Genomic DNA, 21010 nt, shown 5'->3' on the forward strand with positions numbered 1-21010 from the left:
TGATAAGAAGCTGAAATACTCAGTATTGCCTGTTTTGTCAAACATTATAAGAAAGAATTCTCCATCTTCGTATGTAGTTAGGGGAACTAGGGGCAAGATGGGATCATGAGGTAAGATGGGGTACCCCGATTACATCAAAACCTAAAAGTGTGTGACCACCTTTATTGCCTAGAGTCACATGTCGGGACAATACCCGCGCTCAGTGCATCCGAGACATTCATTCGGTGCGCGTCTGCTCGAGTTACAGCCAATTTACCATTTTGACCTTCGTTGATCTTATTTTATGGCATATTATATCGCTTGCCATAAAGTGTGTAGGAAGTTAAAGTGAAACTTATTATTCCTACTGCAGTGTACCTGTATAGAAGCATCTTTTCACAAAAAAATTTGTTGGTTATATTCGCCTATAAAAGGTAAGAAAATACCTTTTGAAAAACACGTGCTTTGGGGCAAGATGGGGTATCCAAGTACCTTATCTTGCCCCAATATATTTTTTCATGAAAAATTCAACGGAAAAATTGATTAGTTAAATATTGGTCAATAAAAATATTATTTTATTTGCAGCAGAATGGTTCGCAATTATAAAAAGAAAACAACGAGAGGAGAGTGGTCCAAGGAAAGCATGAAACAAGCGATTGACCAAAGAAATTGGTTATCGTAAAGCTGCGTCGCAATACTCTGTGCCACAAACAACGTTGGAGAGACATGTCAACGCTATTAAAACCAAAGATGAAATGAAATTGGATCTACCTTTAGGGCCAATTACAACTGTTTTCACTGAAAAGGAAGAAAATCAATTGGTCGGATATTTGAAAGAAATGGAAGCAAGATTATTTGGACTTAGCATAATGGAACTGAGAAGTTTAGCATACCAACTGGCCGTCAAAAATGGCAAGAAACATAGATTTAATGAAACAGCCAAACTCGCTGGTGTTGACTGGGTTCAAGGATTTTTAAAACGTCACAGTGATTTATCTATAAAAAAGCCTGAGGCAACCTCAGCTGCTAGGGCTATGGGCTTTAATAAAATTTCCGTCGCAAAATTTTATAAGCTTTTGGGTGATGTTTTAGATAACTATAAACTAGGACCAGATAGGATTTATAACTGTGATGAAACGGGAGTCTCTTCGGTTTCGGGTCGCTATCCTCAGCTGAACGAGGACAACCAGTTACGGTCGAGATTTGTGTTAGCGCAGCAGGGAATTATATGCCCCCGGTGCTACTTTTACTCAACGGCAACTCTACGCACACAAAGAACATCGAACTTATAGACGTTGCTAGAGATAACGGTGTGATTATAATCTGCTTTCCACCTCACTGCACTCATCGGCTTCAGCCGTTGGATGTTTCTTTTATGAAGCCTTTGAGTGTATATTATGACCAAGTTGCAACAGCATGGCTTAGATCTAATCCAGGTAGAGTTATTAGCATGTTCCAAATTAGCAAAATTTTTGGTAAAGCTTTCATACAAGCTGCCACTACAGCGATTAACGGATTTCGGAAATGCGGCATATGGCCATTCAACTCTGAGATGGATTTTCTTGCTGCAGAAGCAACAAACATAAGCCTAACGGAGGATGAACAATTTCCTCTATCACAAGCAAATGCAAATAAAGATGGTCCTTCCTCTATCATCCATGAAAAAAATCAGCCAAACTTAACTAAGAATGTAACTCCGGTTACTATTCCTAGTAATCACTCAACCATAGGTTCTAGTGATGATGTTCAGCCATCTACCAGCTATCAAACCCATACAGATCATCATCTCACATCTCCCAACTACCAAAGCTCAGATGATGGAGATAATTGCCCTTTGAGTAAGCTTGCCACATTATCTCATAGTCCATTACATAAAACTCCAGAGGCAAGTGGGTCGCCACCTAAAAGAGTTTGCTCGAATTTTACAGAAAATGTTTGCCGTGACTTAAGTACCAGCTTTGAAAACTGTACTCCAGCTCAGATGATGCCTGTTCCTACTGTAGAAATAAAAGCCAGAAAAAATAATTGCCGTCGAGGCAAGACGGCCATCCTTACGCCAACGCCGTATAAAAGAGAACTTGAAGATTTAAAAACTTCTAGTTCCGAAGGAAAAAAAGCAAAAAGTGGTTAAAAAGAAAATATAGGTCAAAAATAAAACTAAATACAGCCGAAGATGACACCAAATGTTTATACTGTGGTGATAGGTATGTGGGGTCCACTGGAGGATGGTCCCACAATTCTTGCGCCGGAGTAGAAGAAGATGACTGTTTAGATATCTGCCATATACTCGTATGTGATGTTTGTAAATAAACTCGTTACCCCCATCTTACCCCGAGGGCTGTCCCATCTTACCCCGGGTACGGGGCATTTTTCCTTTGTAAAGAAAATTGTGTTTTTTTTTGTTTTTTTGGTGTAAGATAAATTAATTGTTTTTATGCCAAGACAGTTATGGATGTTAATGAAAGAGATTTTTGAATAAACGTTATTTTTTTATTGTAATGTTACATTTTTATTGATATAAATGCTTAGCGTCCCCGTCTTTCCCCATGTTCCCCTACTCACATTACTTAAAAAAATACAATTTTAAGATGATTTACGCAGTAATGAGGTAGAGATGATGTTGAAGAAGATAATGATGATGAGGTTAAAATACTCGATATTATCCTTGTTATTCGATATGATAAATAACCCAACTGAAATTCACGTATCATATGAAATCCCAAATGAAATGCGGCTGGTTTCACGTAGTGAATTAAATTACGTACGAAAAGTCCAAGAATACTTTCTTTGCCTGGGATAGCTTGTAGAGTTTTAGAGCTAACAGGCAGTAATCCAAGGTAGTTGACGGAAAAAATTGAAATATTGAACATTTTTTCTTATATAGATAACTCAACTGGAGTTAATGAGAATTTGCCTAAGTGAAATAATGGTCTCATATACTCTCGTAGAGATGACAATAAGATGAAATACTGAGTATTGCCCCTCTTGTCAGACATGATAGCTAACCCATTTCAAGTTCGAATATCATGAAAAAACATCCTTAATGAAGTCCTTAACAGTTAAGTTACGTAAGAAAACTATAATTTTAAGATGATTGAGATAGAAGATGAAGGTACTTGAGGTAGACAGGATAATAATTCAATTTAACAATGGAAGCAAATGAATGTCCTAAGGATGATCTTTTAAAGTTGAAACGTCGATACTTTAATAAAAAGGCTTTTATTCTATTTTTACTCCAATTCACCAATTCCTTTCGTAATTCAATAACATGCCTATTATCAGTAATAATATCATTGAGAGCATACTTAAAATATGCTTCTCGTATAAAGCAAGTCAAATTATGTAAGAAAACGTAAAATTTGAAGATGTTTTAGGCACTATTGCAGAAACTAAATGAGGTAGTGATGATGATCTGTTAAAATATTGTTCTTCATATTTTTAGACACAATAACAGGTATCCTGGATAATCGTCAAATAATTCTTTTGACTGAAGTTAGCTAAATTAATATGATAAAAAAATATGATAGCCAATCTTAAACTCAAGATTCCTGAAGAATTGTAGTAAAAAGATATTTTCACATAAAGTAAGTTTTTCATGTAGGAAAAATACAATTTACATTGATGCAGTAGAATTATTAATGAAGCAATGAAATGCTGAAGAGACATGAAAAAACCAATTTTATTAAAATAAGTCAAGTGAATTTGGTATTTTATATATAATTTGGACGGATACGGATGGATATTTCTTTCTCAATAAAAATATATTTAGGTATTGTAATTGAAAATAATAGATGAAGATTTTAATGAACAATCTGTAAATCCAGCAAAGCAAGCAGTGCCCATTTGCCTAGTCTATAATAAGTTATATTTAAACCTTAAAAATCTTAAATTACGTAACAGAAAATACGCTGAATCAAATTAAAGAAAGACCTGTAAAATGTATTGGATGTGCTCAACTTTAAGTGTACACCCACACACATATGAAAATAGAAAATGTTAATAAATTGTAATTAGTTTTGTTATATACAGAATGTTTCAATTCCGAATCAATTACGGTTGCAATAACTAAAAGAGATACTAAGATAAAACGAAAGAATACCAAGACTTCTACCTGGTATATTTAGATTTGTTATGCAAGATTTCCTTAAGAGTCATCATCACTCACTGTTATTCTATTTTTTTGATTGAATTTTGTGTTATTTCTTCTCAGTTCATTTATTAAGAAAAGAACTAAAAAATAACACAAAAAAAATAAAAAAGAAAAGAATAAATTTATTATAAAAAAAAAATTGAAGTACCTTATTTAGTATAAATACCATTTAAAAATATCATAATTTATCTGGAAATGCAGGAATCAATAAATAATTTAAAAAGTAATTATTAAGCAAGATTTGAATCAATGACTTATGATCATTTATGTACTTACAGAACTGTCACTTTTAGGAGAATCGTAGATACTAGGCGTAAAACTGGAACTATTACTAGAGCTACTCTTCAGATTGCAACAGCTACTGTAGTTCTTGTTTGATTTTTTGGAAAGTGTTCCTAGTTCCGCCTTAAAGTTTCCGGGAGTATCATCAGTTTCTAAGGCTCTGGTCAAATAGCTGATGTAAGATGTCGCTAGTCGTAACGTTTTTATCTGAAACAATATTAAGAATTTAGAAGACTTGCATAATTAAGTTAAAAAGTTGCAGTAGCAAGTTTTCCTAACGTCAGTACGTAATTTTTTCAACCATTATCCAAATGCGGATGGTTAAACGTTGTCTGGACTTAAACAATGATGCTGAGCTGGCATTACTAAATACATATATAGAAAATCAGTTTGACTGATATTTGGTCACAAAAGGTCCTCAAATCTTATTCTTTTGCAGTTTGTCCTTGTTTCTATAAACTCCAAATTTTTATCATTGACCGTAACGACAAATGTTGTAAGCATTAAGAGTTATTCTCCAAAATCGTTATGATTGATCGATTAAATAATGCTGTAGGTCGCTCAAGGACGGAATGGGTGGTCCAGTAGAAGTGAAGCGTTGCCGTTAAAAGGCGTAATCCCCAACGAGAAAATAATCAATTTCCACTTTACCAAAGACAACCGAGAACTTACGACTTCTAGAATTAACGATAAAATAGTAGCTAGCGACTTTCAGTTAAAACTAAGCTAGCAACTTGGCGTTCGTATAAAGATAACAATTATCGGATTTAAAAGTTCCTTTAATTCCCATATTTTTTTTGGTTCTTCATTCGCTTTAAAGTCTGAAATGTTTTAAGCTAATAGGCATATTTTCATGAAACAAAAGCAAAATATTGTCAACAATATTGTTTGCAAAGCTTATTACGGATCCAAATCAATTCAAGGAGAAATTTTGAAAGTATTGGCATTTTTGGGTAGTAGGGTCTTAAAGCATCCAATGTGAAGTACGTGTGAGTAAGGAGGTTTAACTCTGTAGATATACGAGATTTAAATTCAAATTGTTGTTGCAACATTATTGGATCTAACAGTGGAGATAGAAAGTCGCAGATCAAACTTTCAATTAACTACTAGTAAGAATTAATATTTATTATAAGGAGAGATTTATCAGGATACTCCGTAAGATGGGAAGTAGAAGTAAAGGTGATACGTTTTACTGGTTTTTAGCTTCTTCAGTGCGGGCAACCAAAAAAACCAACGGAAAGAGCGAGGAAAAATATAAACAATCAATTTATGCACTCAACCCTAGTACCTCAACCAGGAAGTTTAAGCGTCCTTAGTGTGGATGCTGTATTTTTCCTCCAAACCCAGAGATACTAGAGCTGATCACACCATCACACATAGGTTATTCGCTCCTGTTTGTGATTCCTTGTTTTCTTTTCCTCTCTTACTTTTCTGTTTTTTTCCTGAAGAAGCTAAATAGCAGAAACATGTACTTCTTCTTCTAATCGTCTTACAGAGTATCCCGATAAAATAAAAAATATTGTTTTACTTTTATCTTTTTTCTTTGAAATAAATATTTATGCCAAAATGACATAAGAATTTAATAATAATTAACTTAAAAATTGTTATCCAAATTAGTGTAAAATAAGGGAAATAAAATGAATTAAAATACTCTTTTCTTTTCCTACTGTTTCATAGGAAACTGTCACATTGAGAAAAAAAAGCATATTATTCATAGAGCGACAACATGTTTATATACTGTATACACCATATGTATAACACAAGAAATTGATATACTTAGGCCCTAAAAACTCACCTTTGATAGTTTTGTGTCATCTGGCACGTTGGGAATACAGGATCTTAAATCATGGTAAGCGTTGTTTATGCTTTGGGTTCTTCGTCTTTCCTTTTTGTTTGCCGTCGTTCGCCTTTTAACGACTCTTACGAAAGGTGTTCCTAGCTCGGTTTCCAAAGTTAATGCTGAAAATAAAATAACCCCGTAAAAAAAATCATTAAATAGTTTGGAGTTAAAAATATTTAACATACATACGTCAAAATGGTCTAGGGGACAAAGGTATTAAAAGACAACACTTTTGAACGTTCATTTATCAAAAACACAAAAATTCATCGTAGTATACAGGGTTCGGCAAATTGATTCCCACATTTTGTGCCGCCACTGAGCCCGAATCACTAAAGAGGGAGCCAGCTTAGCGTAGTCGGTTGGCTGCGCGCGCCTTGCCATTTCTGTTGTCGCCATGAACTGGACGGGCCAACATCGTGCCTTCGTTATCGAAACATTTTTCAAAAGTAACGAATCTGTGATTACGATACAAAGAAATTTTCGTACTCACTTCGCGCTTGGTAGACATGATCCAGTTCCAGATCGCAAAACAATACTGTTGTGGGTTTCAAATTTTAGAGCTACAGGTTCAGCCTTAAAAAGAAAATCAACTGGTACTGGACCCAGAAGTGTTCGGACACCTGAAAACATTGCAGCTGTAAGAGAAGCAGTTGAACGATCTCCTAGACGTTCAGCTGTTAAACATGCCTCTGCTTTGCGTTTGTCAGATCGTTCTGTGAGAAGAATTTTGCACACTGATCTGAAGTTCCACCCATACAAAATGATGATCGTGCAAGAACTTAGTGAACGGGACTGGGAAAATCGCCGAGAATGTTCCAATGATATTCATCAAAACGTCCTATAAAATGCGCTTTTAATAACGAGTGACGAGGCTCATTTCCATTTGTCTGGCTGTGTGAACAAGCAGAATTTTCGCTACTGGGCACCAGAAAATCCGGGGCAGCTCCATAAAAGGCCACTTCACAGCCAACGTGTTACCGTTGGGTGTGCTGTTGGTTCTTTTGGTGTTTGTGGTCCCTATTTTTTTGAAGAAAGAGGGGTAACGGTTACTGTAACTGCTGATCGATATGTCGACATGCTACGTAATTTTTTGGAACCAAAACTTAGGGAACTTGAACATCCGAATGTGTGGTTTCAATAGGATGGGGCTCATACGGCAAGAAGGACAATGGACCTGTTAAGGGAAATGTTTCCAGGACGCGTAATCTCGTTACGTGGAGACGTTGGGTGGCCTGCGCGTTCACCCGATCTTGCCCCATGCGACTTTTTCCTTTGGGGCTATCTGAAAGAGAAGGTTTTTCAACATCATCCCCGAACCTTTGACGAATTGAAAGCAGCAATACGCCAAGAAATTACAGGAATATCGCCTCAAATTACTGCTCGAGTAATGGAAACTTTCAGAAATCAGCTTCGAATGTGTGTCGAAAGAAATGGTCGCCACTTGGACTCTGTAATTTTCAAAACAAAATGGCATACCATATATTTTTAGTTAATAAAAATAAAATATAAATAGCATTTACATTGGCGTTTTTATTAAAAATCAAAATGTGGGAGATCATTTTGCCGGACCCTGTATTAGGGGATTAATAATGAAATAACAAAATTTTGAGAAAAGTGAATAGAAAAGAAATAGTCCTTGTTATTGTTAATAGTAGCTTTAAATCGTCAATGTTGTCTTGCTCAATTTATAGCCATTGCTTGAAATAGGTATATAAAAGAAGTTCAGCAACCCTTTCTTCGTCTGGAACATCATTCCTTGATTGAAACGACGCCTTTTCAACAAATCCCAAAAATGCTTGATAGGATTTAAGTCAGGGGATTCCGCAGGCCATGACAATACCTGAATATTGTGCTGCTCCAAAAAGTTTCTAGCGATACTTTTAATAAAGAGTCGTGCATTGTTGTGCATAACTACATATTTTGACCAAATTCTGTAGCGCGTAGATGAACAATCAGTTACAGAATTTATTCCCAATATTGGTTTTCTGTTAAAAACCCTTCAATAGGAACCACACTAGTTTGAAAATACATCGAAACCTCAGTCCAGACCATCAAAGATCTGTCTTGGTACCTGTCAACTTCTTGAATGCTATGCAAACGAGATGGATTCATGGGTGAATGAGCGCTCTTGCCAATTCTATGCGCGATTCTCCACTGGAGCTATTACTAAGTTACTTTTTAATTTTAATAAGTAACGATTATTCTAATAGAACCTAATGTTATTATTTTAGCAGTTACACTAATGCCATGAAGATTTTAAAGCTCACTTCTTAGCGGGTTGAAAATAATATTGGGGTTTCGTAATGCCTGAAAGCGAAGAAACCTATTATGTATAGGTTCTATTGCTCTTGTTGGACCAGGATCTTTCTCTCGCCAGTATCTTCAAATCTCTGCCATACCCTTCTTATAATTGGTAAAATTTACAAATTCTGCGACGTTGCGGATGTTCATACCACCCTGTGTCATACCAACAGCTCGTAACTGGGTTTCACAATCAGGATAGTGTCTTTGCATCTTGTGAATTGAAACAATTGATGCACAAAAATAGTAAACTGATTTATTACAAACGTTCAAGTAAGTTACGTTTGCAATGGATCTGTTAAGATTCAGATTCATGATTCATCCCAGGCAGATCTATTAGAAGAATGGAGTGATCTGCGTAAAATTTGTAAACCAAATGACACCGTAAATAAGTTACCTGCCAAATATTAGCCTAATATTAGAATTACCACCAGTAAAAACGTCCATCTCAATACAAACCGACCATCCAGATAAAGAAGACCGAAGAAAAATCATTTCCTCAAACCAAATTACTTTCCTAACCTGCAAACCCTCCATAAAAGAAGAGTGGCATTATGTGGTAGTGTCCAAAATTTTATCACCTTATAAAACAAAGCAGCTTGCACAATATGTAGAAGAAAAAAATTGAACTAATGACTTTAGCCCATGTTCTCCAATGCTGACGGATGTTCATCAAAGCTGAATGGGCATACGTCTCAGGTTCATTCTTAAAAACAACATCGCCAGTGTCACATATTCCGACCACATCATCCGTAACAAGTTCAGATGAAACCAAATACACTCAGATTCTTATAAGGAAGCTATAGCCGCAAGTAATTCTTTGAAAAAATGTAAAATTTGCACAAGAAAAGTACGAAAAGCGAATATGGACTATTTGTGGACCCGATGACGTATCCAATAGCGAATCTGTCCCGAATATCGGATGCGAAAACTAGTCGCTATACGTTGGCTAGACTAAGAGATCCTTCCATATTAAAATCTCTCAGGCTTTTTCTTTCCTCTATGACCAACTCCAAGTGAATGTTTTGAAGAGCACACAAACACCAGCATTAAATTAATCTTAGTATCAGAGAGACTTCCTAGCGACCTGGCTGCCATAATGCTAATGGTATTAGTACAGATGAAGTTGAAGCTCTCAGCCTTCAAGTCATTTTTTTATCAGAAAAGCTCCTATGGCTCCATAAAATTAGGAGAAGTCAAAAAAAGCTAATTTTCTAGTGGTTCTCCAACAATGGTTTTTTTTTAATGTGACGTGATCAGAGGATCAAGAACCATCTGAAAAATCGGATGATAGCAAGCTTAGTGTATTTCTTCTATTTTTTTTTTCATTTTGATTTTTTCTTTATTATTTACTAGCTTTATCTACAACATTTTTTTTTGACCGTAAAGCAAAAAAAAAATAATGGGACTTGACTGAACAAAAAATGGCAAAAAAAAACGACGTAATAGTAAGCATATCAACTTTCACTCAAACCATGTTTTACATTTTACGCCTTAATCCTCTTCGATTTGAATTTATTACAGTGAATGCCATGCATTGCATAAAGTAATTTTGAAAATTAAATAACTATTTAAAGTGTATTTAATCGTGATCGATGTATTGAAAAACGATAATTTAGTTCATTTTATATCATAATTGTTTTAACTTATGAAGGTTTCCAGATCTATATTTCATCTGTGTACACTCTCATGGGATAAATTATAATAATAGTTTACATGGAAATGAAGAGTTTTCTTGCAAAGATTGACAAAGAATAAACCTAAAGAAAAATATTACTGGATATATTATCGCATCCATGATTCTGATTCTTCATAATTCACTGTCAAAAACGATTGAATTCCATTTATTCGAAGAGTGCACCAAAGTTGAAGAGAATGATTATTAGCATAATTTTATTAAGGCCAGCTGAATTATGAAGAATACCTGGATATCGTGAATAGGTTGGAATATTTAGCTTTATTGCTACACGTCTTCTTAAGAAAAGAGAATCATAATCATAAGAAGAAGAAGGACCAAAATTTGAAAGATTTACTTACATAAGACTTCTGATTCCACACGTGAAAAGGAGTTAAGGAAAAGCCAATGAAGTATCCTTGTCTCATGGATTTCATGTCCTTGAGCAAGCTGTAAAGCATAAATAGATTCTGAGGTGACATAAATTAGAAATTAATCAAATAAGATCCTGATGAATTTCTGGACCCTCACGTACGGTTATTAGAGGCCAAAGAACTTGGAAATGGCAATAGGTCATCTTGGTTTTACGCCTTGAACTAGGTCTAAAGAGCTTGAACTGGTCTCATCCTTCTCTGAATTAGATGAAGAATTTTCTCACAGAATATTCAAACTCCTCAAAAGAAATTGTAACTAGGGCATAGATGACATCCTGAACGGCAATCTAAGAAATTCAGGGTTAGCTTTCAAAAAACGACTGATTAATGAATGAATGCCATCGATTGGAACTACTGATAGGGCCATAACTTCACCTAAGAATTTCTGGAGTCTCACCAAGAGTTAATAAAAGCCAAATAATTTAGAAATGTCAATGAGTTACATTGGTTTTCCGTATGTAAACTTGGTGTAAAGGTATTAGCCCATCTCATCCTTCTTTCAATTAAATGAAGAATTTCCTTGCCGAATATTCAAATTTCTGGAAGGAAATTCTAACTGGAGCTCACATTCGTTAGCGTGGAAGATGTTTTGAAAGGCAATCTGAGGAACTGAGAGTTTTCTCTTAAAAAACAATTGATTAATAAATGAATTATGCTCATTGGAGATACTGACATAGACCAGAAGTTTATGCAAGGTTCCTGATGGATTTCTGGAGCCTCACCAAGAGTTATCAATGGCCAAAGAACTTGAAAATGTTAATGAGTTATCTTGTTTTCACGTTAAACTGGATATAAAGAATGAGGCGTGTCTCATCCTTTTCTCAGAAATGAAGAATTTCCTAGCAAAAAACACAGTTTTTATTTGTTTTACTCGAAAAACCTTAAATCGTACGAAAGAAAGGCAAATAATCAAATTTCCTTTAAAGTAAAGAAAGATTTTAGAAATAATTTTTTTCTGTTTTCCGAAAGTGCAATGGCGTACTATTTTTTCTTAGAAAAATATTCTTCCATAGAGTATTCAATTAAAAATCTCTTACGGGCACCACTGATGAAAAATTTAAAAACTCTGTCAAAAAATGTCCTTTGTTACTCTAAAGGGATGTACTAAATTTTATAAAAATATCTTAAGTAATAAAAAAGTTATGACTAAAAGAGTTTTTTTTCTTCAAATTTTAACACAATGTGTTTAGAAAAATCAGCGTTCCTCGATATATATTTATAAAAAAAAAAAGGCTTATTCTGAACACAGAATTTGCTGTTAAAGTTTGGACAATGTAATTTGGGACAACCTGCATATTTTTGACATCAGAACAAAAATATCTTTAATTTTTTATTATATATATTATATACTGAATTTTATGATATACTGATACTTATAGCAATCCTTGTAAAGTATATAAAGCATCCAAATACAATTAATAATTATTATGTGCCTTGCCAAAAATTAAATTAGATCAATACAAATTATTGCTGCATATTTTACGAATAAATACTTACTGTTGCGATAAGGCGATTGATGGCTTTGCAGTGAACATCCTCCATTTGGATAGAGATAAGTGCCATTAAGTGAATCTTTTGGATGTAAAATATTACTTGGTGAGGCACATTCTGACCTTGGACTATTTGGCCAGAAATTTGATTCCTCTCCACCTATAGTGCTTCCATCTAATAAAAAAAAGTCTGTTCTTAATGTAAACGAATTTGAAAATACAGGTTGATTGATGCCCAATGGTACTTATATTACTCGGTAAATTTGAAATATTGTTAGCATTGCAACGTTGCTGCTTACATCAAAAAGTAAAAGCAACTTTGACTTTTTTGATTCTTTTCTAAACAAGATAGAACAAAGTATGTTACCATAGTAACCACGTAATTTTTAACAAAAAATTATGTGTCCCATTTTCCATATAGGTGTAACGTACCAGCCATCAGTCCTTAATCCTGTATAATATACTAAATTAGTATTGTTATCTAAACATCAAAATAAATATTTTAAAAATTGGATCAGTATTAAGTTTTATACAGCTAGTTTTTGACATATAGTTTATTATGTAATGTTTTTTGTATGTTTCTTTAAGACAACAATAATGTAACATACAATTACCCAAATATATAAATATATAAAAAATAGAATAACATCAAATATACAGTGACCGCCTAAAGTTCCGCATAAATTCGATAAAAATTAGAGACATGATTTTTTGAAAAAACGCTCGGACCCGTCGATTTTTATTTTAAGTTGCGCATTATTTTACAAATTAAGAATAATAAGTTAAAAAAAATGAGAATATTACAAATAATGGCATTTTTGGATGTTATCATGTCAGTGGTATCAAAAAGAATGTCTCATTTGAAAGTGATGGCTCTGCTATAAACTCTAAAAAAATTTAAATGCACAAATAACATAAATGAAGGAATTGCGGGGTGATGCGAGACCTCTGGCCTCGCACAGGCATTTTCAGTACCAACTTTTAAATAGTACAAAATTATATTAATATTTTGTACTATTTGTCACCCAATTTTGAAAGTATTTTATATCAAGATAAATTAAAAATTAACTAATAAATTTTAAGAATTTTCCACAACAGATATTCCTGTGGAAACTCTATTTAATTCTTTCCTAACGCTACTATAAAAAATTAAATCTGTATGTCGTTACCTATTCATATTGTATAAATAGGTAATATACACTTAATATATCGTATCCTTTTAAATTATACATTAACCTAATTAAATCTTTAAAACTCTGATTTCAATTCTGCAATCGACCTTTCGTTTGTGGTTGACGATCATGCTTGGAAGCTCAGTTCATTTAATAGGAAGATTAAACCATTTCCCATATCCTCAAGAGATTTTGAAAACTATGACAATGATACTTTGTACCAAAGTCTTCTAAGTACTCCATTTGGAAACACGATTTATTTACCTTCGATTGATAAAAAGTTAAACATGTTAAATAGGCTTATTCTTCTTCTGATAGTTCCTATCCATTTCGGATATTGGTAATTATCATACATGCTATCTTAACATTGTTCACTGCAACTCAGTTGTACTCATACCAAACCAGGTTTTTAACAATGAGATTCGTCTTCTAGCCACATTTCGTTTTCCTAGTACATTTCCTTGCAAGATAGCTCCCATTGCTCGTTCACCAGAGTTCCTAGATAAGTAGTACTGCTCACTATTTCGATCGGTTCTTGATTTCTTATAAGCTGACAGTTGTTATTGTTGTCTTTGCTAATAATCATTAGTTTTATCTTCTTAATTTTAATGTCCACGCCATATAATTAACTGAACTCTCTTATTTTATTCACAAGATTTTGTAACTTTTTAATCTATGCTGTGAGCAAAAATGATACGGTCGCCTGCATAATGAACATTATTCACTCTTTCTCCATTCAGAAATATTTCTGAATCAGTGTGCATTAAGGCTTTTGTAACTATGAATTCTAAACAAATATTGAATAATAATGGAGTGAGAATGCATCCCTGCCTCAGTATCTTCATTTGCTTTGTTGCCTCATATCCGTTTCTAACAAAATCTGATTGATTCCAATACAATGATGTTCATTCAAGATTGCATTTTTTGAAGTTTTACTCTATTAAAATTATTCTGGTAGTCAACAAAACATGCAAACATGCTACAGTTCATGTGTCTGTATCGTTGAAATCAAACTTGCTATATATGGCCTCTCGTGTTGCTCATATCTGTGAAAGCAAACTCTGTAAGTGCTATTTGTACTTAACATATCCTGTAGATTCTTCTGTGTTTGATTTTTAGAGCTAGTTTCAGTAGATGGCTCATCAGGCTTATTGTTCTAAAGTACATGATTATTACTAATTTATTTAATCTGCACGTACAGACAAACAGTCTACTCCCTGGTTTTCAGTCTGGGTGTAGAAAGGATCATAGTTGCGGAACTATCCGGTTGAAAGTAATCTATAATATTCTTGAGGCCTCCGATTGTAGAAGACTAATTGCTTTGGTCTTCCTGGACTATTCGAAGGCTTTCGACAAGATAAATCATGAATTGCAGTTGGCTATTTTATCATATCTTGGAGCGACTCGGCTCAGTGGCTGATAGATGGCAGTTAAGGTAAATGGTACCCAGTCTGAATACTTAATACTGACATATTGAATATGGTGTGCCATAGTGCATCGGTCATCTGACATCGTCTGCATGACGATACACAAATTTATCTTAGATTCTCTGAGCAGATAAATCATTGTATAAAAAAGCCTGTTCCAACCTCAAACTTATTTACAGTCAGAAACACCTTTTAAATAAGAAATTTAAAAAAAATCCACTGCCACTCGCTGATATTTTCGCATCTTAATTTTTGTTGTTCAGACTTTGAAATTAGATACGTTGTTCCCCTTGTTAGGAATGCGTTAAGGCTTAATTAAATACTTCTACTAGATATTTGTACATGAAATAGAATCTTTTGATCCAGAAGTTATGGATATTGTCTTTTTCACAGACTCTCTAATTTGCTGCTTTCGTGATAGTGTCGGTCACATCTCTTTCAGAAATGTGTACCATGAACATACTTCACACTGTTTATGGTTTTCAAACTTCTCTTCTTCGTTGTGTATCCACTGTTGATCTTCTTTGTGTTTACTTGCCATGGCCCAGCTTGTTCAATTTTCTTCCAGTTCAGCGGGGTCTGGTTTAACATTAGTTTTCTCGTTGGTGTCTTATGTGAGAATTCTGTAAAATTTTTTCGTCGTTTGCAAACAATTTATTCGGTTCCTTTCATTCAGTGTTTGTCTTGCATCTTTTTCAACGTTTGCTATATGAGGCCAGTTTTTGTTTTGGTGTGTCTAGGAAATGTAGACATTGGTATTTTCTTATTTGGGGAAGTATTTGGAGTTTTAATTGTGCTCCCAGTTTTTTCTTAAGCTTCTTCCTTTTATTTGCATTTGTGTACTGTTATATTCTTGCTGTTTCTGATCTCAGGTCTTTACATCTATAATACTTTTTTATAATAATTTCGTTTAGGTGAAGAACAGTGGCCGCTTCGCAGTATATTATGGTGTGTATTTCTTTTAGTGTTATATTGTCATTCATGTATTATTCCATTACTCTGTTAGTTCTCTCAATCTTAGTCTCAATGATGGTCTGTAGCTAATAGTGTCGGAGTACTGATATTTTATGCCAAATTCTGTAAAGATATTTTATTGATTATCTATTACTGCATTTGATTAATCTTGAATGGCTTTTTGATTTTTTTATTCATGTGGTTGTTGTTTGTCATTTAGTCTTGTTTCAAGTTCGTTAGATACTTCCTGTTTAATTCTATTTACAGTCTCTCGTGGTAAGTAATTTTTCTCTATAAATGAAACAAAAGTTGTACAACACACCTAAATATTAATGGATTATATATTTATGCAATTTAAAGGTAAAACAAGGATTTAAAAAAAATAATTCAAATAAAGACAAAAACTGTTAAGGTGCCTTAGCTAGTTAAGTTATAAGTAAAATTATTATTAAAGACAACAAAACCAAACAGGACAGGCCTGTTTTACAAATTAATCACGAATAAAAATAACTCAGGTTTACAACTTCGTAGCAACGAGTTCATAAAATTTTATAAACATGAAACTTCCTCCTTTGAAAACCTTTGAGACAAGATAAATAAAATTTTATTGACCTCATATAACGTTCTATCATCCTGTACACGTATGTATATAAATAAGATAATTTTAGCTTTAAGTTTCAGTTAGACAAATAAAAGCGGGGGATTGAACCAAAAAATATTTATTTAATTTGAAGATTTATATCTTATCCTTATAACGTATATCAGCTTTTTAAGAAAGGCTCATCTATAGAAAAAATACCAAGAAAAAAAATTTAATCTGATGTTTACGGGAAAATCTAGGATTTACTCGTTGAGATTCCTTTAGGTTTGGAAATATGCTATTTTTTAATACATTTAAAAAAAATAGACCTATTAAAATATTAAAACTAAAAAAAAATATTTTTTCATTTCCTTTATTTGACATTTTCTTTCTATTGGGGTTTTTCAATTTTCATATTTAATTTCCAGAGAAATATAAAAATTGGTACTACATTTTTACCTTACCTAAATATTATAAAAGGAGCAAACAAACTAAATAATATCATCCACATATTAATTTTTGGCATGCAATTTTCATTGATAAGATAATTTTTATATATAAATTCATGTATTCAAAGACAAATATTTTACAATCAATTTAACAAAAAAATAATAAATTTCTCCTCTCTTGTGCTTGAGTAGATGAGAGAGATAGATTTTAGTGCTATAAGCTATGCAAATACTCTTAATTTCATCTTAGTTCTTTATTATATGAAACAAATTTTAGGGATATAATTAAATAAATGCATAATTTAAGTGGATAGAATTTACTTTTTATATGAAATTTAACGAATCGTGCATTAAATATTTTGTAAAATTTATTTGTGCAGACAAAAATCTTCGTAAAAATCGTAATATTGTGGTCAGATTATCAAGAATTATACCACGACAACAAAACTTTCGCTTATATCATGACAACTACTACACCAGCATTCCGCTTATAGTATATCTTGCCAAGAAAGGTATATTCATTGGGTACAGTTAGGCGCAATAGGGTAACGGACTGCAAACTTTCTACGGAAGCCGCTCTAAAAAAGTCCCCCCGGGGTACTAGTGAGGAATATGTTTCAACCATTGATGGAGTTGATGATTCTAACGTAATATGGAAAGACAATAAGTATGTGGCTCTAATCTCTTCCTTTGCAGGGAAAAAACCCTTAACAAAAGTCAACAGATATGACAAAAAAGAGAAGAAAATAATTGAAGTAGACTGCCCATATGTAATTCGAGAATATAACAGGCACATGGGCGGGGTAGATTTATTAGACATCATGATGGGACGATATAAGATACAAAGAAAAAGTCGAAAATGGTACATAAGAATATTCTATCATTTCTTGGATTTGACCATTGTAAATGCTTGGCTTTTCTACAAAAGGGTATACCAAGAAAAAGGAAAAAAACTCTAAATCAGGCAGACTTTAGGGCCGAGATTGCAAAATGTTTATACAACATAGGGAAGGGTGCACCTAATAAGCGTGGAAGGCCAAGCAGTAGTGTCGAAAATGAAATAGCGACGAAGCGCAGTCGAGGACCAACACCACATGTGCCTCCAAAAGAAGTACGCACAGATCAAGTTGTTCATTGGCCCGTCATTGAAAATCTAAAACTGAGATGCAAGTACCCTAACTGTAAAGGCTTTACCCGCACAAAATGTGAAAAATGTAATGTCGCTTTATGCCTAAATAAAAACAACAATTGTTTCAAAAAATTTCATAATGAATAAATTTAGCATTTAAGTCATAATGTAGCCATTTGGCAACAATCAGTTTTTTCAAAATAAAAATTTTAAATTTTTTCCTTAAAATTTTGTTATTAATTTTCCTGGCCTCTTTGATCCTGAAGAACATTATTACACATAAATTAACTTAAAAGAAAAAATTCATGTTTTTAAGGGTAAAGTGGATCCGATTTAGAATTTTGAAAAAGAAAAATTGGTCTAATTAATTTTGTAATTAATTCTCTGTTATTTATATAACAAGAAAATTGAATAATTTATTATATTTGCTTTATTTATTAAATATATATAATCACCTCATTACATTATAGTAACATTTTTTTAATCCAATTATTTATCCTATTTATTACACTCTAAAATAAGGTAATAATAATAGGAACATTAAGGAAACAACTTTAAAGTTTACAATAAATCATGTTGAGAAGAAAAGTTGAAAAAGTTTTTATATCACAGTGTGTATTAAAAAATCTTAAGGCCCTATCAAATGGATTATTGCAGACATAATTTGTTGCATGTCAATTTATGATAGAAACTTAAGAAAGCTTAAGAGATCTGAGTCTACGCTATGAAAAATTGAAGTTTATTTTACTTAAAACTTCAGTACAAATCAAATACTGAATCAAACTAAAATCGTCTGTTATAAAGTGCTGTGCTATTTTTGCAGCTTGAATTCCATTTTATTTTATAGGTATAATACCTAAGCAACTGATTTTGAACTTTTATGTATGACCAGTATGTTAATTCTGGATGAAATTAATATACTGATCATACATAAGAGATTAAACCAGCGTTCCATATTTGAGTTGAGACCGTACAAGAGAATAACACGTTACCTCAATTGAAAGGTCACTATAATTTCTCAATGTAAAACTAAAAACTTTAAGACCTTTCGATGTAATGTAGATGTTTAAAAAAATCTCAAATGATTCTGAAAAAAAATTGAACAGTTTCACTCTTTGTTTTCGATTCTTTAAAAAACCCGACATCGATTCTATGGCTTCCTCAATAAATCCTAAGTTGTAAAGTTATGAAATACATGCAAAATGTAAATACTGACTCTGTTGAAGGCTTTGGAGAAGTTAGTGTAAATTGTTCCTTGTTATCCAAAGCTTCCAACAGATCAACCGCAAATATTGCTGAGTTAGTAATCGTGGATCTTCCAGCTGCCAATCCATGTTGTACCGCATACAATATTCCTTTACTTTGCCAATATAATAAGATTGTATATAAACTTATTGAACAACTCTTGTGTTGCTGGTTGCAAAAGGTATATGATAGCAAAGATAAATTAATTTAAGGATTTCTAAATAGTGAATAAGCAACGTTTCCGAAAGTAGTTTTGAATCTAATCTGGTCTTGTTAAAACGAATTTCTGAGTTGACAAATCCCCTTATAAATTTCAGAGATTTTAATATTATGGTATATCGTTGAATCATATACACTAGAAAAATGTTCAGCAAACAAGTCAGCTATGTTTAGGGCATTATCTACCGTTTGGTTTTAGGTACATGTGATATGGAACACTGTTTAATTTTTTTTTATCGTTAATGTATCTCCAGAAATGAACTCGATTGTCCTTTAGGTTGTTACGAACAATTTTTATACAATGTGAGATATTGTCGAGTTTTGGTTTTATATTTTGCTTTTAAGTTGAAAAATATGAAGTCTCAGACTCAGATTTTATTTGGAGCAGATATCTTTTATGACTAGTTTTCTATGCAATATTGAACTTTTTTAATGTGAAAAAGACCATTTAGGACGGTTAGAGCTTATGATAAACTTTCTTAGAATAAATCTATTAAAGACATCATCTAAAAAATAAATAAATTAATGCATAATTGAAATGGGTAAAATTTACCTTTTTATATTAAATTAATTGAACATGTATTGCATATTTTATAAAAAGGTTGATTAAATAAATTTTTCTGCGATATCAATGCGGCATAACCAGACATCTAAAATCTTAATTTTTATAGAACATGTTTTTGTTTTTTTTTAATTCTGCAGAATCGATTCATTTTTTAATTTTTTAATTTTTTAATTTCATTATGTTTTTCACTAAATTTTTTCGTTATTTTTATTATTAATTAGGGGAATCTAGACACTTTGACAAATTCTCAGGCCAATCTTAGGCTAATTTGTATTTATAAACAAAATCGTTCAATGAAATATATTTTTATTTAAACAATACCAGAACTATGAATATTTTTAAACATTTAAAAATTTACGTATTTAGGAACAAATTTAGGTACTACTTGCCATTAAAACAATAACATTTATTTACCTATTATACTTATCGTATTAACCTGAAAACATGTAGCATTACTTACCTGATATATAATGGTAACTATGAGGATAACTATACTGAAACACTTTATCCTGACGATTTGACGGTGAGTTAGAGTACGACATGATAATAAATCCGTTTGTCACTAACTGAATAAAATTTCGCAAAAAACGTATACGAAACACCCCGTATGAAAAAAAATTACAAACTCAGAAATATCCCCCGATATAACAAAGCAACGGACTAAAGAAAACTAACTAAACATTTGATGCTGGAAGAGAATTAGGACCAGGAAAGGTGGAGTCTATTCCCGTATCCTGACTGGGATTGTGTTCAATCTGGATGCGGGGGCGGAGCTCTTGGGAGCCAAAGACATCCTCCGCAAGGGGTGTTGCAGAATTTATTTTAAATCGATATCTAGGGAACAGGTTAGTGAATTTATTCATTATATTTAATCATTTTATTTTGATGAATGTTAATGGTGATTGCTTGAGTGCTAATTGTATTATTGGAATAAAAAAGGTGAACCCTTTTTTTTAGTTTTACTTTGGAGCTTATGTGGATTTGTCTGCAGTAAAAGTCCCTAAATAAATTTAAATTTGTATTTTACAATAAAGGGTCAACAATATATAAGCTATTGAATTTTCCAAAATAAAACAAAAAGTTTATATTAAGTTGCGTAGAGAAATGAAAATCAAATTT

The 21010-nt window shown here is 32.7% G+C and overlaps 1 protein-coding gene across 1 annotated transcript in view; it reads right to left on the reverse strand.

Annotated features, from left to right (window-relative positions):
* Positions 1–20560, reverse strand: part of LOC126748926 (heart- and neural crest derivatives-expressed protein 2-like) — a 31035-nt gene extending 10475 nt beyond the window's left edge. The window contains exons 1-4 of the mRNA XM_050458469.1: positions 20352–20560; positions 12159–12326; positions 6207–6370; positions 4406–4618 (exon numbers count right to left, since the gene is read on the reverse strand). Coding sequence (XP_050314426.1) covers positions 4406–4618; positions 6207–6370; positions 12159–12326; positions 20352–20433 — 627 coding nt within the window. The 5' untranslated portion in view covers positions 20434–20560. The remainder of the gene's footprint in view (positions 1–4405; positions 4619–6206; positions 6371–12158; positions 12327–20351) is intronic.
* Positions 20561–21010: the final 450 nt, after the last annotated feature.

Source organism: Anthonomus grandis, chromosome 22, assembly GCF_022605725.1.
Source record: "Anthonomus grandis grandis chromosome 22, icAntGran1.3, whole genome shotgun sequence".
NCBI classification, from domain to species: domain Eukaryota; kingdom Metazoa; phylum Arthropoda; class Insecta; order Coleoptera; family Curculionidae; genus Anthonomus; species Anthonomus grandis.